The following is a 26,202-nucleotide window of genomic DNA, read 5'->3' as shown; positions in this document are numbered from 1 at the left end:
ACCCAGTTCAAGTAACAGTTTACTCAAAACAAAATTTTATCTCTGTAGCTAGTTCAACATTTCATTTACCAAGTATTATCAAGTGGAAGTAACAGACACCTGACAGTTATGTAATTCTCAAAATCATTCTACTTCAGAGATATCAAGAAAATTAACTTCAACAAATTATGCCACCCTTAGAAAATCCCTCCAACCCCCAGCAGTCAAGTATGTAAGAGCCTATTTCAATTTTTTCAACTATTACTATTAGAATTAGGACAGACAGCTTCACTATACTGGGGGATGGTGGGTCCAACAGAAAACATCTCCAATTAAGGAGACTTAACTGTTCGGTGTAATTACCGAACAGTTTATAAATGTATTCTTTTGTTGTGACAAAATTTTTTTCAGACACTAAAATCTTTTTTCCATGATTCAGTTACAGAGAAAATCTTATGTTCTAATTGCACAGGTGAAAATTTGGAATTCATTCAATGTGTACTTCCTTATGCTTCCAAGAACTAAAACCATATGAAAACAATCCTAGGTTAGCTAAACACTGTACTATATGTTGTTACCGTTCAAAAGAAAATGCAATCTGAGTAGAACAGATGTGTTACTTAAACACAGAAAGAAACAAAAGTCATCCAGGTTTATGTTTTGGCCCCTGTTCCATTTCCTTCTTTACTCTTCACAACATACACACATAACCACGTTTCTCACCAAATAAAAGCAAATTTTAGTTGGAATCAAATGTGGATACTTTTCATGTGTGCATATTGCATAAAATATTGTTCAGTAAGGTTGAAAACAAACCTCAAAAAAGTTCCAAAACCACAGTTCAATGTACCAAGTTTACCACGATTCAACTTCAGTTTGGCTACCTGAAAATTAGGAATCTATCCATACTGACAGGTTTGAAATACCCCAACTCTTTTATTATCCCTTAATCTAATCAAATGTGTAGTGTATATGCATACATACCACACACACACCATCTTCCCACTCTTCACAAGGGCTCTACATTAACATTTGCTCTAATGTGGTGAAGTTTGAAAATATTAAAAATCACAAGCATTTCCACATGACCCTTCAACCTTAACGTTCAATGCATAACTTTGGGATTAAGAATGCAGATTTCAGTGTCCTGTAGCATTTCCAATGATCAAACTTATCCATGAAGTTAAATTTAATAGTTTGAAGAGAAAATGACCAGTAACTTTTTCCTAAAAGTGAAAGTGGAAAATTTGAACAAAACATTTCATGCCTCCAAATCAAGAACGTCAAATTTTGTCAATTTACTAATAAAGAGCAATATAGCAATACCAGCTTTACTGAGGCTGTTAACACAAAGTAAATTAAATTACATATATCAAATACTTTTATGTTTATTAACACCACAGTCAAACGTGAATATTAATATAGAGCCTTCTCTGCCAAAAGAGTATAAAAATCCTAAGTTTAATTAAATTTAGGGGCCTTCACCAAACTTGCTGCAAGTTTGGGGACATAAATATCCAACAGCCATAAAGCTGTGAAAGCCCCTATAAGGAATAAAATAAATCCCACTTGCCTCAGACTGAACAGGGCAACACTGAGACTCAGCCTCAGCCTGTCCTATGGCAGGGCTATAGGAAGAAGAAAATTTTAATTTTAGAAAAACATTACCCAATTAATTCAAAAGACATGCATTAAAAAAAAAAATCCCAATGATCAAGCAAGCAAAGGAAAAAAAGAGCTTTTTTTTTTCTTTAAAAAAAAACTACTGTCTGCTATAATTCCACTCTGAACCCATATTTATTTTTGTTGGGGATCTCCCCCCCAAATAACTAAGTTCAATTAAACTGAGTTTAAGCTCAATATGTAACTTGACCAGTGGAATAGGCGTACACTAGGAGTATTTTCCCCATTCCTAATGGTAAATGGGTGCAATTATTACTAAAATACAAGTATTCAAATTAAATAGTAATTCCAGCAGCCACTCAAAAGTTGATCCTCACCTGCTGCTGCTGTTCTGTCATACATTAGGTAAAATCTATACACAATAGAAACTAGTGCCAGACAAAATGTCAGTTTAGTTTTTTTGTTTTGTTTTAAAAAGGTAACATAGGAGTGGACTAAGGGAGAGCCAAAGCTGGCAGTCCCATTAATTTTACAACTTCCTAAATTATGGCAATCACAATGCCTGCCTGAATATAGCAAGTCCTAAAGGATGTCTTCTGTGAGGGCAAATGGAAGTTTACTTCAACTCAACTCCATCTATTATTTTTAAGGAAGCATAAGTCAAAGTAAGAGTTAATTATCTCAACATGATTTGTTGTACTCATGATTTAACCACACTATGGACCCCAGAAGCAGTTAGGTAAAACCTATTTTCTAGAAGCTTAATTATGCTGATGCATGCACAAATAACACTTTAAATATACCAAATGGGCATCGCCTGGGCCATATCTAACACAACACAGGAGACGGTATGCTTAAGTGTCATGCATTAGCACTCTGGATTAACTTTTAATTAAAATTAAAATTCTACAACTTATTTAAAAGTAATTTTTTTCCCTTCAGACTTCAGAAAACAAACCTTGATATAAAATATCAGTTATCTTTGCATTAAATGTAAATAAAGCTTTGCATAAGTTTTGAAACATCACTAACCCATTTGTACTTTGTTAATAAGCCTATACATTACATGAAATGCTTTAAAGACATTTGGTTTGGGAAAACATTTCCTATTTAATCATTCTAAATTAAATCATGCCATTTTTACCTTACGGATTTTTACATAGGCTCTTCTTTGGCAGTCTGATAAATGTGCTGCCAAATCTAAGTTAATTCCAAAACTACTTGAACAGGCAGGTGTTTGGTGAGGGAAAGGGTAGTGGTATGGGGCTTAGCTGCTGGAAGAAGGAAACGCATTCCTGGTGATACAAAGATGTTGTCTTTTCAAGCTATGGAGTTTTCTGAACCTCGATGGTACAAGAAAAGAGCTATAAAACATTTCACTGGACCAAAATACCTGAATTAAAATAGCACTCAGCTTTGTAAATATTTGAATGTTTTGTTTAAATGAATGAATGACTTTTACTTGTCACTTAAATACCAACTCTTTTATGACTGAAAATTTTCAGTATTTTCCTACAAGGTTAAAACTTTTTTTTTGGAAACAAAGACTCAGATTTCATGTCATTATTTACACCTTCACATGTAGGTTATAAAAAATTACCATTTTCTTACAAATCTTAACTTTACGTTGAGAAAAACTCAACTTGAGTTCATTATATTAATAATCATGCTTTGTATAGATCATTTGATAATTAATCATAAAAGTACCTTGTAAAAATAAAGATTAAAAAAATGGATGCCAAAAAAAGGTTAACAAGAGCTATTATTGTAGGAGACTTGCAACACAAAACACTAACAGCAGTGTCACCTCTACAAAAACTTCTTCACAGGACACAGTAACATTCAAATTTCCAAGAATGAAAAGGTTAACAGGAAAGCCATTTAGGCTTTATAATAACAGAAGATAGTCATCTTAATCAAAGAAATAATGTACTTTTCCAGGAACATAAAATAAAATTTTGAATCCATCTGTTAGCCATCCTAACAGAGGTACACTTATTTTGGCATTACACTTAGAAAAGATTCTAATCCATTAACAGCAAAAAGCTATTACTGCATGCACCTAAGCTTCTAGAAGTCTGCACCTGAAAAGCTTCTGAGGTCCACGCAGTACTGCAGTCTCAAAAATGATCAGAAGGAAATGGATGGGTCTGGCACTAGGCTCTAAACTTCATCAGCAGTGAAGAGGAAATACTAAGGTTTACATTTTAAATATCTAAGACATCTAACATGTAGTGACACCAAGGGCATGGAAAGGTGACACAATATAAAGATTTCATATCCACTATGTAATGACTCATATGTATCGAAGTTTTTCTGTCAACTTAAGCACTAACATACAATTCTATATATATTGTCCAGTTTAAACATGCAGCTAAGGAACAACCTACAATTCCAAAGACAGAATCCAATGATATATCAAAACTGCATTGGTAACTATGAATTTTATTATGTGGACATCTACTGTGGCATGCATCTGTACAAACCTTTCAGGCAGTGGTCCACAGCTGGGTTATGAATAAAAAGGCGTAAGTTTTTCTCTCATTTTATTACAATGAAGTTTAACAGTACAGAAAAGTCACATGACCTTGGTGGGTCAGATTTCTTAAACCCTGCAACATGAGGAACTCTAAATACATTAAATATTGTTATACATTCAGACTTCCAATGTACAGGTCTTGGAAACAGTTACAGCCCTCACCAAGCTAGGTTGGGGACGTGAAGTCCAACAGCATCTGAAATGCTGTGAAGGCATAACTTTACAAATAGCAATGTAAGCTTACAGAACTTGCCTTTATTAAGGTGGTATGTTCATGTAATTCCAGCGCCTTCACAATATAACGAACCAAATTTACTATACTTCACTTCTAAAAACCTAGATGAAACATGAAAAAGAAGCCATACAGTATAAATTGCAACTTCAGGAAAAGTTCCTGCTTTATTATTCCAAATAATTTTTCCCATGTAAAATAAATGTCCAATAGTTCCTGGTATGTGGGAAGATAATGTTTGTTAAAGTCACAATGAAGCCTTATTGTCGGAAGCTTGGCTATATAAACAGCACAAGTTGAGAAAAGGTTTAATCTCCAAACCTATTAGACTGGATGAAGTAAGATCAGTAACGGCCACCTTGCGACATTACAGGAGGTCTCATTCCCATCGGAGGTCGAGGCGGCCCACCTTGGTAAGGGGGCACCATTGGCGGTCCCTGCCCATATGGTGGCATAGCACCAGGAAGGTAACCTGGCATGCCTTGATGATGACCACCATACTGACCTAAAAAACAGATTTAAAACACAAAAAAATAGATTGAGTTGGTCTGTGCATTATACTGTTAAATGCAATGTATTCTGCAAATAAATTTGTGTATACTCAGAAAATCCACTAAATACAGTAAATACAATAAACATAAACACAAACACAATGAACGTAAAAAGAAATACCATGAGGCGGCATTGGGGGTCTCATTCCTTGTTGCTGTGGGATGCCTGGCTGTGGTGGCATCATACCTCCAATAGGTCCAACTGGTGGATTACCAATGGGAGCCTGTCCTGGTCGAGGAAGATTACGTTGGTATTTAGGTAACTGTGCCCTTCTCTCTTCCTACAAATAAATATGATCACAATGTTAAGGATTTGAATACAGAGAGTCATTAATCATAAAAGATAATCACCCAAAATATTATAGAGTAACTTTGTAAAAATGTACCCTTATTTCCCAACCATTATTTTTGCTCCACAAACCAGTCCAAATGCTTAAAATCTCAATACCTCAAGAAAACCTCACCTATTTTTATATTTGAAAAATGGCTAATAACTTTCCAGGAATTATATACTGCCTAGGTAAGAAAATCTCTAGTGAAGAAAATAGATAAGCTTTAAAGGATCTGTATATTCTACCTCACACTTATCCATTTCATCATTTATAAATTTATGTGTAACAAAATGATTTTTGAGAGTTAAGAACCCAACTTACAGTCTTCTTTTAAAAATAGTCTGGGTGTAGGGAAAAGCGTGTGTCTAAGATCAAAACACACAATATTCACTTTATTTTGTGGTTCTTAAAAACCAGAATGAAAACCACACAGTAGGCATTAGATCAGATTACAAAAATCACTGGTGTACAAATTAATACTTTAAGAGGAAATGTTACTACAACGGTATTCAAACTATGCCAGTAAAAACCTGTAAAAAACTTACCAGTGATATATCCTCATCTGGGTGGATCAACTTACTGGTTGCACTGGTTGTTGTAAGTGTAGCAGGCTTACTTGTTATTGAAGCTGCTGGTTTAGCTGCAGTGCTATTTGTTGTACTAGTGGTTGAAGCTGTAGACTGTGTATAAGCAGGGAATGTAGGCTTTGGGGGTTCTGTAGTTGTTGCAGGGGTACTATTTAAGGGCTTGAAATCTGTACCAACAGGTCCTTGGACAGCTGCCTGAGCCTGGAAAACACAATCTTTCATTAAGGAAACTTCAAAACCCAAAACTGAATATATCTATTATAGTTAACCTAAAAGTGAGATACTAACATTCAATAAAGGACCAAACTTTAAATGAAATTAAAACAAAGTTAACATAATTAAAATGCCACAAAAAATCAAGATAATATGTAAGAATATCAAAAGACCCTGGGGTCAAAGTCACATCCAAAACTCAGCAGTGGAAACAAGACTGCATATAATTTCAAAGATATTATCTACCTTTATCACCAAAATTTACTTGCTTTACAAAGCTTTGTATTTATTTCAAAATGATGAACTACATTGTATTGGAATATCATGTTCTACTCTATTCTAAATTAGTTGTTCAATCAATCTACTAAGCACCTCAAAAAAAAAAAGTTAAAAATTACAAAATACAAATGTTTGGATAAATTTTAGTTACTAAGCAGAGCATAAACAGTATCAGTGGTGACACATTAAAGATGTCCCTTCAGAGATCTCTTTATACAGATAATACAGTGTCCTCCCAATTAACAATGGCTAGGTGATTACCATGGACAACAGGGCTTAGTAGGATCTTTTACGCATAAAGTTACTGGTAATAAATGCGTTACTTTTCATAATTCCAAACATCTGAAACATGAACACTAGGCCAACTTTAGAACCAAATGCAGAGTACTGTATTTCCTTACATTGTACGTGATGCATTAGATTAAATAGCATAAATCAAAAAAGCTTAATCATGCATCAGGCTAACCAGTGGCTACTATAACGCATTTACTGCTTACATGCTTTTAACCCTTTAGAACCATAGGAGTTTGGGGTACATTTTTTTCTATTAGTATGAGTTCAAATTTTCAAATACCATTGATTTTTATACCATTAACTTTAAAAAAATTAAACATAGTATATTTTGGGGGGAAAAGATTTAGTTTTAATGTAGGGTCCAAAGGGTTAAGTATATAAAGCCATTTAACAATTTTAAACTGCAACTTCCTGCGTACTTGTGCTGTGCTAGGAAACAGAGCTTTAGAAGATGCAGACAGACTTTCTGAATTGGATGAAGCTGTACTTGAGCTTGTTACAGGTGTCCCCATCTGTAGCATAAAAGAAAGGAAACAATGAAAAGTCTCCAAACAAATGGGTGAAAATAAGCCATGTGGTAGACTTTTAGTATAGATTGCATTTTTATAAATGCAAAATATAATGCAATCAAATCTGACTTATTTCAAGAGGCAGGTAGTTAATGCATTTACAATAAACAAAGTGACAGTATGAGCCTCAAAAAAAAATTTTTTTTTAATTCTACACCAATAAACCTAGTTAACCAGTTTCTTTTCTGAAACTGGGATGTTTCTGCACTGTAATTTTGAAAAATGATACCTTCAATCGAGAATAAAGATGCATTACTACTGACCCTTCAATCCAATTCTCTATCAATGACTCCACGAGATTTTTGCCAAAAGCTTGACAACTCTCAGTATATAAAAAGCCCACCCACCTCAAAAACACAAGATATATGCTTACAGGGGACTTTAAAAGTAAAGCTTTTATTTTTGCAACTATAAACAGAAAAAAATTGAGGGAAAAAACCTCTATGGGATAATGTTAAAGTGAAAAATAACACACATCCTGATCTTAATTCTGAATCAATTAAATACATCTATTTAACTTTGAATATAACTAGGAAAAAACCAGAGAAAAGTAACAACCATTACACACATTTCATATATATATACCTATGTATGTAAATATATATTAAAAAAAAAAAAACAAAAGCATCTTTAGTTTCTGAGTTCTGAAAAAGCACAAGTTCAGTGGGAAAGATTAAGTCTAACTAGGTCAAATGATGCCCTTCCTGCGAAAGTGTAGCACTGTCGTTTCTCACTGTCCTAAGAGTCCAACAAATGATTTGCTAAGGTCTTAGGATTTTCTCCTTTGACTTTGGTTTCATTCCACTCATAGTTCAGGAGGACATAAGAGGACCGCTAAACATTATCATATATTTAAGTACCCAGAAATTAAAGCTTTCATTTCTATCTAAAGTTAAGAATAACCAGAGTTCACAAGCTATGAAAAAATTAGCATACTACATTATCTGGCTCTAGTCAATGTGTGCAAACATGGAAGAGAATTGGACACTTCTCTGTACTTAATAAATTATATTAAAAAGATTAGAAACAAAAAACAAACCTAATGACAATTTCAAGAATTTCTATAAACAACTACACTTTACCTTTAAATCTAAGTGCACTCCTTTTCAGGAATTTCACCTTACCTGCCCAGCACTGGGGAAAAGAGGCTTAGTAACTGGAGGCTGTGGAGCAGGAACTGTTGCTGTTGGTGCAGGTGGTCTATTAAGAATGCCTGGCGCTGAAACAGCCTGTGCTTGAGTCATTGGAGGAATTCCAGGACGGGGAACAGGAGGGGGCATACCTACAGAGAAGAAATGTTGGGAAGACAGGGCGTGTCAAAACATTAAATTCAGAAAAAATTTTTTCCCAAAACTCTGTTAAAATATACCATATTAAAAATGCTTTTAGGGGCGCCTTTTAGGGGCGCCTAGGTGGCTCAGCTGGTTGGGCCTCTTCACTCACTCACTCATTCAGATCATGGGATCAAGCCCCGTATCAAGATCCGTGCTGGGTGTGGAGCCTGCTTGAGATTCTCTCTCCCTCTCCCTCTACAATCCCCCACTCATGTAGTCATGTGGACCACTCATGTGGTCTCTCTAAAAAAATAAAAAATAAAATCAAGGGGCGTCTGGGTGGCTTGGTCAATTGAGCATCTGCCTTCAGCTCAGGTCCTGATCTCAGGGTCCTGAAATCAAGCCCCACATCAGGCCCTCCACTCAAGAGAGGGTCTCCTTCTCCCTCTGCCCTTCCCCCATGCTGTGAATTCTCCCTCTTCCCCAAATCAATAAAATCTTGAAAAATAAAAACAAATAAATAAATAATGCTTCTCTACTACAAAGTTACTGATAAACTGGTCAATTCAATGAAGTCTTGAGTAACCTAGGCATTAGCCTCAACCTTTCTATTCCTTTGGGTATTTCAGAACTTCAGGAAGTAAAAGATAGTACTGGAGATTCTATATATACAGAAAGTAGCAATTAAACTTACTAATATTACCGATTTGGCTAACATTTTGAAACACAAAAGAGAATTACTGCAATCATCCAACAGCTGGATGCTCTCTGAACTCAAATTCAAATCACTGTAAAAACACTGATGGGTCATATACTCACAAAAATTTTTCCAGAAAACTAAGTTATCCCTGAAAACACTTTAAAGATTTTATTTTTCCTTAAGTAAACTCTAAAGCCAATACAGGGCTCAAGCTTAAAACTTGAGATCAAAGATTGGTTGCATGCTCTACTGACTGAGCCAGTCAGGCGCCTCTCCTTTAAGCACTTGAAATAAAATTTCCTGGGGTGCCTGGGTGGCTCAGTGGGTTAAAGCCTCTGCCTTCAACTCAGGTCATGATCCAGGGCCCGGGGGTTGAGCCCCACATCGGGCTCTTTGCTCGGTGGGGAGCCTCCTTCCACCTCTCTGTGCCTGCCTCTCTGTCTACTTGTGATCTCTGTCAAATAAATAAATAAAATCTTTAAAAAAAAATAGAAATAAAATTTCCTAAAATCCATCACGAGTGCATTCTTCAAACTTCCTCATCATAACTTTGTCTAAAATATCTCAGAAATAACATATGTGGAACTACGGTCTATAAATTAATGGTTGCACTGGCAACGATGCCAATTTTGCTGCTGCCTTATTTTTCCTGTTCCTTTTACAACTATCAATAAAGCTGCTGTGGACCGCAAACCAAACTTGCTAGAATTACATATAAAAAGCAAGGAAACCAACTGAGAAAGCCTATGAAGGCTTCTATGGCACACCTACTTTGGCTAACCAAATTCCGTTCCCCACATTGTAGGCTATAAAGTCAACACAGGGTTTGTTTTTTTTTCTAGACTCCCTTGGAGCTAGAGGGTCCATTAGACCTGTTTCTGGCGAACAACAAGATGCTAGTAAGTTTGTGGGAAAATTACTTTGCTCTTTTTTTTTTTTTTTTTTAACAATTTTATTTATTCGACAGAGAGAGACAGTGAGAGAGGGAACACAAGTAGAGGGAGTGGGAGAGGGAGCAGCAGGCTTCCCACTGAGCAGGGAGCCCAATACAGGGCTTTATTCTGACCTGAGCTCAAGGCAGACCCTTAACGACTGAGTCACCCAGGTGCCCCTACTTTGCTCCTTAATGAAAAAAAAAGACAACCCTTTGCTGTTGACACCCTTTCTTGTCTTAGTTATAACAACTGAGTGATGTGTATGAGGGAGAAAAGCTAAGGTTGGCAAAGAATATTTAAAAACACATGGGTTCTTGGTAACACTAGCACTGAAGCTACCACTTTTCCTTCTGTTGAGTGAGACAATAAATGACTACATTTTTAAAATATGGCGTGATGGGTTTCTCCATTACTTGCCAAAAGCCTCCATTATTCATCTAAAATATTCCTAACAAATACTACCCCTCAGGGCGCCTGGATGGCTCAGTCAGTTAAGTGTCTGCCTTCAGCTCGGGTCATGATCCCAGGGTCCTGGGATTGAGCCCCGCATCAGGCTCGCTGCTTGGCAGGGAGCCCGCTTCTCCCTCTCCCTCTGCTACTCCCCCTGCTTATATGCTCTCTCTATCTCAAATGAATAAATAAAATCTTTAAAACAACAACAAACCCACAAAGGCAACACATCTTAGGTATATGAGCTTTGGTGCAAAGGTTCTGTGACTCATTTTGACTGCTTTGAAACCTGTGTATTATCCATTTCAAGATTCAAAAAACCCCTATGGTCCATTCTAACACTTCTCCAAGTAATTTCAAAGTGAACTCAACAAACTATGGTAATTATAAACTACAACTACACTAAAATCCACAAACCTATTCTTCAAAAAAGATAAGAATAAAGCAACCCAATCATATTAAAAGGAAACCATCTACATTTCATACCTGGTGGCATACCAGGCATCAGAGGTGGTATTCCTGGTCCAGGTGGCATCATTCCACCCATTGGCATCATTCTATTAGAAAGCAAATTTCAAAAAACAAACCAAGTTAATTAATAGCATAAACCATTAGAAAATATTTTGGCTAAAGCCTGAAACAACAGATAAAAGACTCGAATTTGACCTTTAATACTGAAATAAATCAAGCTGAAAGAATACGCAACACTAAAACAATTCTATCAAAATAAACCCTCTAAAACCCAGCAAATTCTTGGGTTTGCCAGTAAAATAAGGGAAAAAAAAATCAGTCTTTGCTGAAAAATCATTTTCATACATTTAAAGTCACTAAGAACAATTATACCCTCCTTAATATATAAAAGAGGCCTCATCTAAAATATGTGTAATTAGAAATCAAAATCTTTTGTCTCACTTGAAAATATCCATACAGAATGTAAATTAAAAAAAATTATTTTGGAGTCATCAGATTTTTCAAAAGGAAAATACTGAATGTACACTGTGGAGTAAAGATTTTTTTTTTCTTTTGGAGGGTTACCAAAAACAACAACAAAAAAAACCTACCACCAAAATTAGAGTCAAAACTAAACTCACACAATTGCCTAATTTCTATTTGTAATGGCTACCTAACACTAAACCATGACTTAAAAACATAACCCAAATTTATTTTCTTTCCCCTAAAAGAGCTCACCTTCACATAGCAATATTCAATTCACTTAAAACAGTTCCAAGTTTGTGAATTCTTAATTGAGAACTTTATCAAAAGGTAAACTTCTATATATAGATTTCATTATAAGAAAACCGAATTACTTCCATAACAAAGCATGTAATTTTAGAAAAGAATATCTATTCTTTAACTAACAACCCCCCCTTTTTTTTAAACTAAATTTCGTTACTTTAGCAGTTTGGGGAAAAAGCTGCATTTAGAAAATGCTTTTTATATGGGTCTATTACAATTTCCTCACAGATGTTTTATTTCCCTCCATTAAGAGACCTGTGTCAACCAGCTTGCACATTTTAGAAATTTTAGTGAGGAAGGTTAGAAAATTTCTGAAGTCAGTTGAATAGATACCATTAAACACATAAAAAAATGACATTATGATTATACCTCCTGAATTACATTATGAATGAGATGCTTACATGTTTTCACCGCAAAATGACTGGGTGTATTTTCTCTGATGATGCAATCTGTGAAAATGTATGACAAAATCAAAATCTAACTGTGATTTTCAAAATACAGTGGGAAAGTGTATTGTATACCTCTCACATCCAACAATATTTAAGTAAAAGTGATAGGCACGAGCACCTCATATTCATTTTAGTTCTTGATGATTTGACAAATAAAATCATTTACAGAGTTTGCTTCTTGTCACAACTACAAAGTGTCATGGACAGTTCTGAATCTTAGAAACACAAATCTACAACCAACTACTTTAATTACATCAGATGCAATTGAAGCAGATGGCTGCCTACAGACATCCTAAAACCCAAAAATCTATTCTCTTCAGAGGCAAATTTATATTCCTTTAATTGATTGGTAGACCCCTTTATTTGACAAGTTTAGTATTTATGAAGCCCATACCTTTTAGTTGGGGAGGGGAGGGGAGGGGAGAGGCAAAGTAACATTTTAAAATTCATATAACACCCAAGCTGAAAAAGATCATTACTAGGCACAAGCCCACAAGTCAATTAAAAGTTCTCTTACCCAGGTGGCATGCCTGGCATAACTGGTGGCATTCCTGGCATCAGAGGAGGAACACCTGGCATTAATGGAGGTATGCCTATAAATAAGAATTTCAACAACAACAAAAAAAGTCACAAATATTTAAGTGTTAAGAGAAAGATTTTAATACTTTTACATCACATCAATAAAGTCCTTAAACTGTTAGTTTTATGAAACCTTATGTAATACCTGGAGGCATTCCTGGGGCTCCCGGAACTGGTGGCAGTCCTGGCTGTGCCATTGGGGGGATATAGCCTTGTTGAGGTTGAACAGGCTGTGGCTGAAATGAAGTTGAAGCTGCAGAGTCATCATCATCATATTCATCAGAATCATCTTGTTGCTTCTTTTTTTGACTCTCTGCTAAAAAAAGTTTTAATTAGGTTTTCCCATAAAGTAAAAAAAAGAAAAAAACTCAGCATGTCTGACATTCAACATTTTAAAAAATTATTTCAGGGCAGCTGGGTGGCTTGGTCCATTAAGAGTCTGCCTTCAGCTCAGGTCATGATCCCAAGGTCCTGGCCGCATACGGCTTCCTGCTCAGCAGGAAGTTGCTTCTCCCTCTGCCCCTCCTGCTTGCTGTCTCTCAAAAAACATCTTTTAAAAATAATAATTTCAATCCAATTAGCTCCTGAGATTTTTCTTACCAAAAAAAAAAAAAAAAAAAAAAAATCACAATACCGTTTTTACTCTTCAAATTTGTTTCCAATCTATGTTAAATAAGGTTAACATACTTTCCCTATTCTATGACAGGTAAAAGTAATTTTCCTAAGTCAGTTTTATTTAAAAAAATGACCTTCTATTCCATCCATAAAGATAAACTATAACAAAGAGGTCTGACCTCTCCTCAATGCTTCTCAAAACAAGTTTCAGGGCACCTGGCTGGCACCTGAAAGTAGAATATGTGACTCTAGAACTTGGGGTCTTGCGATCAAGCTCCACATCAGGTGTAGAGCTTACTTAATAAAAACAAACAAATGAAAAAACTCATGGGACTCCCGCATGGTGGCTCGCTCAATTGAGTGTCTGACTCTTTCAGCTGAGGTCATGATCCCAGCATCCTGGGACTGAGCTCCAAGTGTAGGCTCCCCACTCAGTGAAGAGTCGTCTTGAGATTCTCTCTTCCTCTGCCCCCCACCAGCTTTGCTCACTCTCTCTCCCCCTCCCTCTCAAAAATAAATGGTAAACCTTAAAGACATAAAATAAAAGAGGTGACTGTGCAGCTCAATCAAGTAAGCATCCAACTCTTAGTTTCAGCTCAGGTGACGATCTCAGAATTGTGAGATCAAGCCAGGGTGGTTAACACAGCGTCCGCTTGAGATTCTCTCTCTCTTCCCCTCTGCCCCCTCCCCTTGCCTGAACGTGATCTCTCACAATAAATAAAATCTTAAAAATAAAGAAATTTCATAGGTGATTAATAACTTCCACTATCTGGATAATGATCTCAAATTCCAAGACAAACAAAAGCACTAAAAATATATTTTACTATTAGTAGTTATACAATCAAATCATAACAAGCAACCTTTGTTTTCAAAAATCTCAACACTTGCTAATTCCACCTATAATCACATATATACAAATCAAATACACAACTCAAACATTAAGACCTAAGAAATAAAACTCAAAAATTGGAGTTCTGAATAAATCTAACATCCACTATTAACTCTGTAAGTCAAATCATTAATACTCTCATTAGTGAAGCTGCATTAAGAAAAAGCAAAGATGGGGCGCCTGGGTGCCTCAGTTGTTAAGCGTCTGCCTTCAGCTCGGGTCATGATCCCAGGGTCCTGGGACTGAGCCCCGCATCGGGCTCTCTGCTCAGCGGGGAGCCTGCTTCCTCCTCTCTCTCTCTGCCTGCCTCTCTGCCTGCTTCTCTGCCTGCTTGTGATCTCTGTCAAATAAATAAAATCTTTAAAAAAAAAAAAAAAAAGAAAAAGCAAAGATTTTAGCATTTACCTTGTGTTTTCTGTTCGAGAAGTCGTCTTCTTTCATCCATGTCTTTTTCTGGAATACCTTCCATACCATATATTTCCAATTCGATGTCTGTTCTCCCAGGTATTGCATTTGGTACAGCATCTATTGTCTCTTTATGCACCTAACATCAAAACAAACCTCCATTAGATAGATTAAAGTGCCTCATAAAGTCCTTTAAGAGTAATCTGAAATTACTTAAGAGAACACTCAGTATAATTGTTAAGCATAACTGGCTCTACAGTGAGACTACCTGGACTCAATCCTGTTTTGCTGCTAATTAGGTATGTGGATTAGGCAAATCATTTAAGATTACTCCACCCATTGTACGTAACACCTAGGATCATTTTTAGGATTAAATAAAACACAATGAATATAAATTATCACTTGGTAGGATGTCTAACACATAATAAGGACTCAATAAATATTAATTTAAGCTTATTATGTAATCTTGCTTGCTTGAAGTACCAGCAATGAACTAGTAATTCCACTCAAATCTGAGAAGTTTCAAGTCTGACAAATAAAACTTATTAAGAAACAGTCCACTTTTATCAAGAATTAAAATTTCGAAGAATGGATCTTGAGACAAGCCTGTAGTTACAAACTATAAAAATGACATTTACAGTTAGCATTACCCGTAACTAAGGAGTTACCTGAGACACTTAACACTGCACAGCAGTGATCCTGTCATTACCCTAAACTTATCTGGTAGATTACAAAGAGGAGGAAGTGCTATTATAAAACACTGGAAATCTACTTTTTTTCCACTATGATTTTTGCTAGAACAGATGTTTCCAACCCTCAAACATGGGTCTCTCTTGCCAGTATGGTAAAATTCCTGCCAGTCTCAGTTTCTTCAGCCACTTGCATTCACTTAGGCTAAAAAATGCCAAAGTATTCTTGCTCAGACTATCAGCATCACCTGAAAACTTATCAGAAACACAAATTCTCAGTATACTCTCTACCCCATAAGAAACTCCTGGGTGGGGCGCCTAGGTGGCTCAATGGGTTAAGCCTCTGCCTTCGGCTCAGATCATGATCCCAGGGTCCTGGGAGGGTCCTGGGATCCAGCCCTGCATCGGGCTCTCTGCTCAGCAGGGAGCCTGCTTCCTCCTCTCTCTCTCTCTGCCTGCCTCCTCTCTGCCTACTTGTGATCTCCGTCTGTCAAATAAATAAGTAAAATCTTAAAAAAAAAAACAAAAAAACAAAAAAAAAAAGAACCTCCTGGGTAAGGCTAGCAACGTGTGCTTTAACAAGCCCTCCGGGTGATTCTGAGGCATGCTCAAACTTGAGAATCACTGATTTAGTTTAATAACGACTTGGACAAACTTGTCCAATACTCTATTTTTCTTTCCTCCTGAGACACTTTCATGTAAGAATAGAAAGGTAATTAAAGGAAGCTAAGTGTTTTACTTTTTTTTTAAGATTTTATTTATTTTTTTATTTAACAGAAGTCACAAGTAGGCAGAGAAGCAGAGAGAGAGGAGGAAGCAGGGTCCCCACTGAGCAGAGAGCCAGATTTGGGGCTTGATCCCAGGACCCTGGAACCATGACCCGAGCCAAAAGCAGAGGCTTTAACCCACTGAGCCACCCAGGTACCCTATGGAAGCTAAGTATTTTCTTCTTAGAGATGTATCTCAAAGATTTTAAACAGCGACATGCAAATCAAATTCAGTAATTTTTTATAAATTTTTAGCCACTGTTCCTCACTGTGATTAAAAGATCCATGAATAAAGCTACTCAACGAGCAACTCAATCACCGTTTTCTAAGTTTTTTGGAATGTTACTATTCTTGACAAATGCAGATAAATTAATTCATGTTTTCCCAAAAAAAAAAATTACATTCACATACACACCGTAACTAGTCTTTGTTCTACTTCTAAATGATAAGGCCAAGAATAAACATTTCCAAAGCTCTTGGAAAGAAAGGAAAAAGAACATGATTTACCTAACTACCTCACAATATCCCAGCCAGAATTAAATTTCTTAAAATCTCGCCTAGAAGTTGGTATGGTCTTGGCTGAAAAGACAAGAGCAAGCACTGATGTGAACCACCTAAATTATTAATGTCTTAAGTTTACCACCTATAAAATTGGAGGTTGTATCTAATTTAACTGCCATGCCTATCTCACAGGTTGCTATGCAACTACACTAGGACTTCAAAAATAGAAGCACTTAGTCCATTAAAGATGTTACTGAAATAATTTCTCAACTAATCTCTTTCTAGTTCCATTCCATTTTTCTGCTCTTGTATAGTACAACTCTTCAAAGAGTGCCTCTATTTCCTTCTTTTCTTTTGAAAGCACTCCAATCAAGCTTTCATCCCCATCGTTCTAGGAAATCATTCAATCTCAGTCCTCTTCTTCCTTGACCTACCACCAGCATTTGACTCAAATAACTTACTCTTTGAAACATTTCATTTGGTTTTTAGGACAATATTTTCTTGGATTTCCTACCCTTTCAATGTCCCTGAATGGTTTACTTTAATGTTCCAAACTTTAAATGCTGGGAGTGGCCTAAGGTGGAGTCCCTGCACCTCTTTTTTATCTATATTCTACTCCCTAAGGAAAAAGGACATCTAGTATAATGAGTTAAATAAAATAGCTGTCCTTACACGGTATCCTTCCAAACCTCTATCTCCAGCTCCCACCTCTCTGAACTCCAGGCTTGTAGACAAAACTCCTTATAGGACATCTCCATCTGGATATTCAACAGACCTTGTCAAAATTAACATAACACCAACCTGATATCCTCATCTCTAAGCCTGTTCTTCCGGCAGCTTTCTGCATCTCAGTATATGGTAACCCGTATCTCACACTCCTCAGACCAAAAGCCTTCAGGTCATCTGTAACTCCTCACTTTATTATACTCTGCATCAAATCCACCAGCAAATTCTGGTCTCTGTCATCCTCACCTCTTGCCTGGAATACTCTAGTCACCCTAAGTGTTCTCACTGCACTCTGCAGCCTGTCTAATCTCAAGTCTACTGGCTAGGACAATTCTTTAAAAAAAAAAAAAAAAGAAGGAAAAAAGAAGAGCATCAGCATGCTCTCCCTCTACTCAAACCTCCCATTTCATTCAAAATTGAAGAAAATGGCCTACAGTAAGCCCTCCTATATAAAGAACATTGCTACTCTTTCCTTCTTCCTTCAATATAGCAGGATGCTCCTATATGTGAGGGTCTTTCATTCACTGTTCCATGGCTTTCACTTCCTTTAAGATCTCTGTTCAGATGTCAGTTTCTCATGCAGGCCTTTTCCCATCTTGTGGCCCTCCCTATACCTCCTACCTAGTTTTAGTCTTCTTTATCACTTATCACTGAAAAACTAAGTATTTACAGTTTATTTTCTTCCACAACACGAATCTAAACTCCACAATGGTGACTTTTTCTTCACAGCTGTATACTTAGTGCCTAAAACACTAACACAATACCCTCTCACAGGAACTTTTTGTGAGAAATAGTAATATTCTGTATCAAAACTACCCAATACAAGAGTTATCCACCAGCCACATGTGACTGAGCACTGGAAATGTGGCTATAACATGACTGACATAGTAAATTTTTAATTTTTAAATTACCCCTTAAAAAAAAAAAAGACTTATTTCAGAGAGAGATCAAGAAAGCAGGGGCAGGGGGAGGAGCAGCAGGCTCACCACTGAGCAGGGAGCCCAATGAGAGACTGAAATCCCAGGACCCTGGGGATCATGACCTGATCAAAGGCAGGTGCTTAACCAATTGGGCCAGCCAGGTGCCCCTAAGCGTCTTTTAAGTAGCCACATGTAACTAGTGACTGCCACACTGGAAAACTATGGGTCTAGCATGTAGCAGGATCTAAAATATTTTTGAATGAATATTAAACTATTGTTATAGTTATATAATTGGAGTGGAAAAGATCTATATAAACTTATTTTCTTTTATAAACTTATTTTTAAACTTGGGGAAACAACATCTTATTTTAATTTACCTCCCTGCCTCCTACCAACAGTAGTTTCCAATGAATAAGGATTTGCTCATCTCTCATCTCTCTAGGGTCCAATTAGGCAAAAATTCAGGCAGCTCTAGGATTGGCAAAAGTAGAAGAAATAACGTTGAATAAGACATAAAGGCACTTACTAGATCTTTAAAAATATAAATTGCAAAGCTTTCCCTACCTAGCAGTGAAAAAACTCAAGAAACACAAAAATTATCGAATGAAACACGTTACCATTCCAGAAGAGATCCAGGGAATAACAGAAGTAAGCCTATCCTCAGGCAACAGATTTTAACAAATCCTTCAACTGCAGTGAGTAATGGTAGCTAATTATGTGTTAATTTTCGTAGGATTAGAACTGGTCAGACTGACCACAGAATTGAAATCACTGATCCTTGTTCTCTAACCCAAGTACAGAGCAGATAGTTTGGGACCTCAATTTGTCACCAATCTAACCTAGGATAAGAAATACTATCAATAATTCAAAAATAAACATTAGCAACATAAATTTTCTTTAAACATTAAAAAAACAATTATTTATCTTCTTAATGGCTAAAAACTGCTTTTTTAAAGCTGACTAACCACATCTGATCTTTTGCAATAAACAAAACCCTACAGCTGTCAAAGAGAAATTCAAAAAATGTTTTCACATGGTTTCCAAACAAGGGGGTAAAAATTAAATTAAAAAAAAATAAAATAAAATCCTTACCTGCATGCAATGAATAGCTAAGCCAGGTCCTGTGTACAACTTCTTATGACATATATGGCATTTAAAATGTTTTGCTTTTTGGTGTTGTATAAGAATCTTCTCATCATCAAAATCTCTATTACAATACCTGATCATTGTTGTTAAGGTACAAAACCAGCATAATATTGACACTGCTTATAAAAAAAAATCTGTCATACATTAGAAAACAGGAGGAAGAATAATAAAATGTAAAAACAGTTAAAACCAAAAATGTAATTTATACAGCTTTGTTTCTGGTATTTAAATACCAGAAACTTTGTTTCCGGTATATAAATTCTGAATTTATATAATTCAGAATTATCTTGTCATGTAATTCTACTCTAAGTTTCCTAGAAATCCATAATCTCTCTCCACCATCTCTAAATGAACACATCTCAGTAATCAGCAACACAGTTTTGTAGAATTCTTGCATTTAAAAGAGATGTAAGTGAAACTGACTTTTTTCTTCATTATTTCAACATTTAAAACGCACACTGTGGACTGGACAGTTCCATGTAAAAAAAAAAAATCCCAAGTTTATGTCGAGACTGAATTTCAAAATATAATTCATTAAATAAACAAAAATGACTGAAATATTAAAAATCTACCTAATATCTGGAATTTGAGAATATATTATTTAGATCCAAAAAAAAGCTCATAAGGAGTAAGAACATATCCCTATGAACAATCCATAAAGTTGTTTGCAACTCCTTATAAATTTTTGTTGCCACAGAATGTATTTAAACTCACCAATCACATTAATAAGACTGAGAATTTTTATCACACTCGTCAGATTTTCCTAAAAGCACATTCAAAAAATTAGTGGCCATCTTCCAACTAGCATGGAAATAAACGCAATTCTCTAACAGATCGTTTTTTAGTACAAAACAGTAAGCAAAACCAATTTCATCGTAAAGTGTATTAGCGCTTCCGGAAAAGTACTAAAAAAGACGCCACGTTTTAGTAAGCAATACGAAGCATTTTTTTTTTTTTTTAAGACTTACAAAGCCAGGTAATAGACGCAAAGAAACTCCACCCTCTAAGAGAACGCTTCTTGAAGATTAAGGCGCCAGAGGGTGAGACGCGGGAACTAGTTCCCCCAACCCCGGTCAAAAAAAAAAGGGGGGAGGGGTTTCGAAACCGGGGTTCACGAACACAAGCCTTTACTAAGTCATCGAATCTACAATAAAACGGGAAATGTGGGTGACAGACTCCGAAGCTCTCCCCTAATCTTCCATAGACTCAATCGGCGTATTATACTCGAAGAAAGTCCCTTTGTTGAATCGTCACCAAAACAACGGAGTGTGGCCGAATAGCCTTAGGGAACACTGTCCTTGGTGGAGGGGTCCAAGCCGCCTCCCAGCGGTTGGGTCCACGAGCGCACCAAATCAAGAACCTCATGAGTCACGTAGTCCCACGACCCCCAAGTGCCAGGGAGCCTGTTGCTCTAGGAACTTCATTTTCGGCTAAGTATTCCCAAATCCGGCTCCGGGCCATCCAGCCACCCACCTCGAGGCCTAGATCCCAGACACTCTCCGCCACAGGCCAGAGCAAGGCCTCCAGTCCCAGTCACCACCAACCGGCGCCCCCGCTCGGCCTCGACTTCAAACCGATAAAGGATATCAGCACCACGGCTTCAGCTGCTTCTTCTTCTTGCGACCCATAACCGCGCTCTACCGACAAAGTATAAGGGGGAAAAAACAAGCAGGAAAAACGAGGCAAATACCGCTCACTCTCCCGACCCAACCGCCACCACCGCGTCCCACAGGAAACAGACACAAAATGGCCGACGCCCTCGTTCGCTGCTCTGCTCCCGTCAGGCACTGCGGCCGGAGGCGGTGCCAGGCAGGGTACGGTCACATGACGCAGGCCTCCTCCCTGAGTGGGTGGAGACTCGTGGCGGCTGAGATGGTGCCGCCATTTTGTCCGTTTAAGCTGTCTCGGCCCTCTTTGCTTGTGTTTGCTGATCCTTCCGGTTTTTTTTGTAAGAGAGCTGGCTACGGAGGTACGCCGAGACACTCGTAATTGAAGGAGGGGGGAAAAAAAAACTGGAAAGATTATTATTGTAATTAAGGACAGACTACAAATAAAAAATACTGAAAGAGCGCCCAACTTTTAATTTTGTCTCATTGCCCGAATTAATCCTTCCTGTAGTAAGTGTTGGGCATTTGCTTATCACATACTTTGTTAAAGAAGTGTCAGTCTCTGCGTTGTAGTTCAGAGATGGGTGACAAGGTGCTGCAGACCTCCGGAGGGGAGCACTAACAAGGGTCTTAGCGGTCATTGGGGTGTCAAGAAAGGTTTTTTGAAGGGTCCGTGGGAGCAAGGGAAGTGGAAGAGAGAGAATCTCTGAAGGCGCAAAAAGCGCAAGTCTTTGAGCCTGAGCGCTTGAAATACACTAGTTGTATTGGGGCTGGAGCTCCTAGTGATGGGGCTGGTTGGTGGCAAGAGATAATCCTGGGGAGGAGGGGAAAAAAAGGAATCTAGGCTGGAAGGGAAGAAGTAAAACCGTGTTCACAGCACAATGTTGTTACGGGTTGAACTGTGTCATTGTGGGCTCCCCCACCCCCACCCCACGCAATCACCCACAGAGAAAAAGTAAGTCCTAACCCTCAGTACCTCCGAAGGAGACTTTGGCGGTGAGCAAGCTGGCGCTCTAGTAGAGGAAACAGACAATAAACAAATGCATAATGTCAGGAGTGATTAAGTGCACTGGAAAAGGACTAAAACAATATTAGGGGACATGATAGAGACCTGCTGGGATGACAGGAGAGGTTTGTGTTGGATGTGTTTCCTACAGGCCTTTTTCCGTCTGAGGAGGGACATTTGTGCAGAAAACTGATATGAAAGAAAAAGACATGCACATATCTGGGGGCATTCCAGACAGAAGTGCAAATTAAAAGACTGCTACACTGGGGGGAAAAAATTGAAGTGTTTGAGAAACAGCAGGAAATGTGACCAAAACAGACTGAGCAAGGGAGAGAGTGATAGGAAATGAAGTCACAGGGGGAGGTAGAGGCCAACCTATGAAGGCTTCTTCACATCAATCAGAGCTTTCTTTTTTTTTTTTTAATTTTATTTACTTATTTTACAGAGAGAGAGCGAGCGAGCACAAGCAGGCGGAGTAGCAGGCAGCGGGAGAGGGAGAAGCAGGCTCCCTCCTGCGTAAGGAGCCTGACTCGGGACTCCATCCCAGGACCCTGAGACTGTGACCTGAGCTTGAAGGCAGTTGCTTAACCACCTGAGCCACCCAGGCGCCCAGTGCCTTTTTCTTACAGTGGTTTCTAAGACTGAAGCCGGAGAAAACAATATAAAATAACAGTTAAGATTATAGATTGAGGGGGGGCGCCTGGGTGGCTCAGTGGGTTAAGCCTCTGCCTTCATGATCCCAGAATCCTGGGATCGAGCCCCGCATTGGCCTCTCTGCTTGGGGGGGAGCCTGCTTCCTCCTCTCTCTGTCTGCCTCTCCGCCTCCTTGTGATCTCTCTGTCAAATAAATAAATAAAATCTTAAAAAAAAAAAGATTATAGATTGATCAGGGCACCTGAGTGGCTCAGTAGGTTACGCATCTGCCCTCCCCTCAGGTCATGATCCTAGGGTCCTGGATGGAGTGGGAGTCCGCCTTTATGCTCAGCAGTGAATCTGCTTCTCCCTCTCCCTCTGCCACTCTGCTTGTGCACTCCTCCACGTGCTCTCTCTTTCTCTCTGGCAAGTAAATAAATAAAATCTTTAAAAAGCAAACAAAAGATATGGAAGAAAGAAAAAGTCAGTAATGAAATTCCATAAGATCATCTCCTATCTGCATTAGTTTCTTGTCAGTAGTTACATTCTGCCCTTCCCCATGTGCACGCCTTGTCTCCTTCAATTGTGTTGCCAGAATAAAAACTTAAATACTGGATTGTGTTTCTGTATGTGCACATATTCTAATTCTGATTCATTCTTTTTAATGGGTGCATAGTCTTCTGGTACGTATGTGTGTTAGTTTCCTATTGCTGCCATAATAAAATCACAAATTTAGTGGCTTAAATCAACGTAAGTTTATTATATTACAGCCCTGGAGATCAGAAGTCTGAAATGGCAGGCCTGCATTCCTTCTGCAGCCTCTAGGGAAGAATCACTTACTGCCTTTTCTAGCCTCTAAAGGATACACAAATTCCTGGCTTGTGGTCCCAAATCACTTCAGTCTCTGTATATCACAACTGCCTCCTCCTCTCTGATTTCCCTCCTTCTTACAGAGATTCTTATGGTTACACTGGGCCTACTTGGATAATCCAAGATAATCATCCCATTTCAAGTTCCTTAATATAATCACACCTGCAGAGTCGTTTTGCTGTGCGAGGTAACATATTCTCCGGTTCCAGAGATTAGGATGTGGACATGCTGGCAGGGTGTGTGTGTGTGTGTGTGTGTGTGTCATTCTGCCTACCAGTGCATGTACCAAAATTTACATAATCAGTACTCTATTGACCAACATTCAGATTATCTAGTTTTTCATCATTTTAAACCATGTTGCAAAGAATATTTTTGGACTTGTATTTTCACACTTACATAAATGTATCCATTTGATAATATCCTGGTGTTGCACCGACAGCCAAAGGGTATGTGAATTTAAAATATTGATAGAGGGGCGCTTGGGTGGCTCAGTGAGTTGAAGCCTCTGCCTTCGGCTCGGGTCGTGGTCCCGGAGTCCTGGGATCGAGCCCCTCATTAGGCTCTCTGCTCGGCGGGGAGCCTGCTTCCCGCCCCCCCCCCGCCTCTCTGCCTACTTGTGATCTCTGTCAAATAAATAAAATCCTAAAAAAAAATTTTTTTTAATATTGATAGAAAAAAAATAAAACATTGATAGACATTCTTTTTTTTTTAAGTTTTTATTTATTTATTTGACAGACAGAGATCACAAGTAGGCAGAGAGGCAGGCAGAGAGGGAGAGGGGGAAGCAGTCTCCCCGCCAAGCGGGGAGGCCGATGCGGGGCTTGATCCCAGGACCCTGGATCATGACCTGAGCTGAAGGCAGAGGTTTTAACCCACTGAGCCACCCAGGCGCCCCTGATAGACATTTTCAAATTCCTTTCTAAATCATCTATATTGGGGCATCCGGCTGGCTCAGTTGGTAGAGCATGCAACTTTTTTTTTTCTTTTTTGACAGACAGAGATCACAAGTAGGCAGAGAGGCAGGCAGAGAGGGGGGGGGGGGAAGCAGGCTCCCTGCTGGGCAGAGAGCTGAATGCGGGGCTCAATCCAGGACCCTGAGATCAGGACCAAAGGCAGCCAAAGGCAGAGAGGCCTTAACCCACTGAGCCACCCAGGTGCCCCGAGCATGCAACTCTTAATCTCAGGGTTATGAGTTCAATCCCCGTGTTGGATGTAGAGATTATTTTAAAAAATAAAATCTAGGGGCACCTGGGTGGCTCAGTGGGTTAAAGCCTCTGCCTTCGGCTCGGGTCATGATCCCAGGGTCCTGGGATCAAGCCCCGCATCGGGCTCTCTGCTCAGCAGGGAGCCTGCTTCCTCTTCTCTCTGCCTGCCTCTCTGCCTACTTTCGATCTCTGTCTGTCAAATAAAATCTTTAAAAATAATAATAATAAAAAATAAAAAATAAAATCTGAAAAAATAAACAAAATAAAATTAACCATGTGTATTAATTTTATTCCTATCAACTGTTTAGGAGAACGCTTCTTTACATACCTCAGCACAAGGTATTTCAAATCCCTGCTAATCTGCCAGGTGAAAAGTAGTACAATATGTCACCAATTTCATTTGAAATTGAACAGTTTATTTGTCTACATATTCATTTTTATTTCTTCTATGAACTGCCTGTTGTCTTTCTTTTTTATTGACAAATGACAGGCCTTCATCTGTTATATATGTTGCAAATATTTTTCCTGGGTGGTCATTTGTGTTTTGACTTTGGGCGACACAGAAGTTTAGTTTTTACCTAGTCAGATTTTTCTTTTCCCATGTGGTTTCTAAGTGTTTTAAATATTTAGAGAGGCCTTTTTCAAGACTCTTCAAAGTTCTCCCATGTTTTTACCTGGAAGTGGGCATTTTAAAGTCATATAATGTCCTATAAAGTCATATAAAGCTCAGTCAGTTTGGCCTCTGACTCTTGATTTTGGCTCAAGTCATGGTCTTGGGGTCCTAGGGTCAACCTAGGGGTCAGGCTCCCCACTGGGCAGGGAGTCCCGGCTTGTCTCCCTCCCCCTCTGTCCCTCTCTCTGCTTGTGCGTGCTCTCTCTGACAGAAGGAAAGCACAAGCAGGAGGAGGGGCAAGCAGAGAGAGAGGGAGAAGCAGGCTCTCCGCAAGACAGGGAAGCAGATGGGGGGCTCAAAATCCCAGCATCCTGGGATCGTGACCTGAGCCGAAGGCAGACGCCCAACTGTCTAAGCCACCGAGGCGCCCCTACAAATAAATAAATTTTTATATCTTTTATCAATCTGGGGCACATGAGTACGTGTCCACGCACTTGAAGGGTAGTTGGAGGGCCCATTCATCCCTTCCCAGGTGGCTAGCTAATTGTACCATGTTTATTACGTCTCCTGGACGTCTTAGACGATAGCCAGAGGAGAAAAGAGAGTCAAAAGAGAAACGGTAAAAGAGTCGCGGGAGGTAATTCGGCACGCCGACTAACCCCTGCGGGGAGTAAAGCGCCCCCGCCCCGGGCAGCCTGCTGCCCGGCCTGCGACTCCGGGAAACCGGCGGAACGCAGGTGCACGAAGGCTTGGAGCCGCACGAGCCCGGTCTGGGAGGACTGTACGGCA

General features: G+C 38.5%; 1 protein-coding gene across 7 annotated transcripts; it reads right to left on the bottom strand.

Moving 5' to 3' along the window:
- Positions 1–4,510: 4,510 nt before the first annotated feature.
- ZNF207 (zinc finger protein 207) lies at positions 4,511–21,207 on the bottom strand. 7 transcript variants are annotated; one of them, XM_080825702.1, is made up of 12 exons: positions 21,068–21,207; positions 19,426–19,553; positions 14,731–14,869; positions 12,967–13,137; positions 12,760–12,835; positions 12,195–12,242; positions 11,044–11,114; positions 8,323–8,480; positions 7,049–7,141; positions 5,802–6,044; positions 5,046–5,205; positions 4,511–4,878 (listed from the first exon to the last, which is right to left on the bottom strand). In XM_080825702.1, exons 1-12 carry the CDS (start codon positions 21,105–21,107, stop codon positions 4,718–4,720), a joined length of 1,488 nt encoding a protein of 495 aa, XP_080681828.1. In that variant the 5' UTR covers positions 21,108–21,207; the 3' UTR covers positions 4,511–4,717. The 7 variants fall into 7 exon arrangements, with proteins under 7 accessions (XP_080681828.1, XP_080681829.1, XP_080681831.1 ...); XM_080825703.1 differs by having other exon boundaries at positions 12,967–13,134; XM_080825705.1 differs by lacking the exon at positions 7,049–7,141.
- Positions 21,208–26,202: the final 4,995 nt, after the last annotated feature.

Source organism: Martes martes (genome assembly GCF_963455335.1).
Source record: "Martes martes genome assembly, chromosome: 16".
Taxonomy (NCBI): Eukaryota; Metazoa; Chordata; class Mammalia; order Carnivora; family Mustelidae; genus Martes; species Martes martes.
This window is presented reverse-complemented; position numbering and strand designations above follow the sequence as displayed.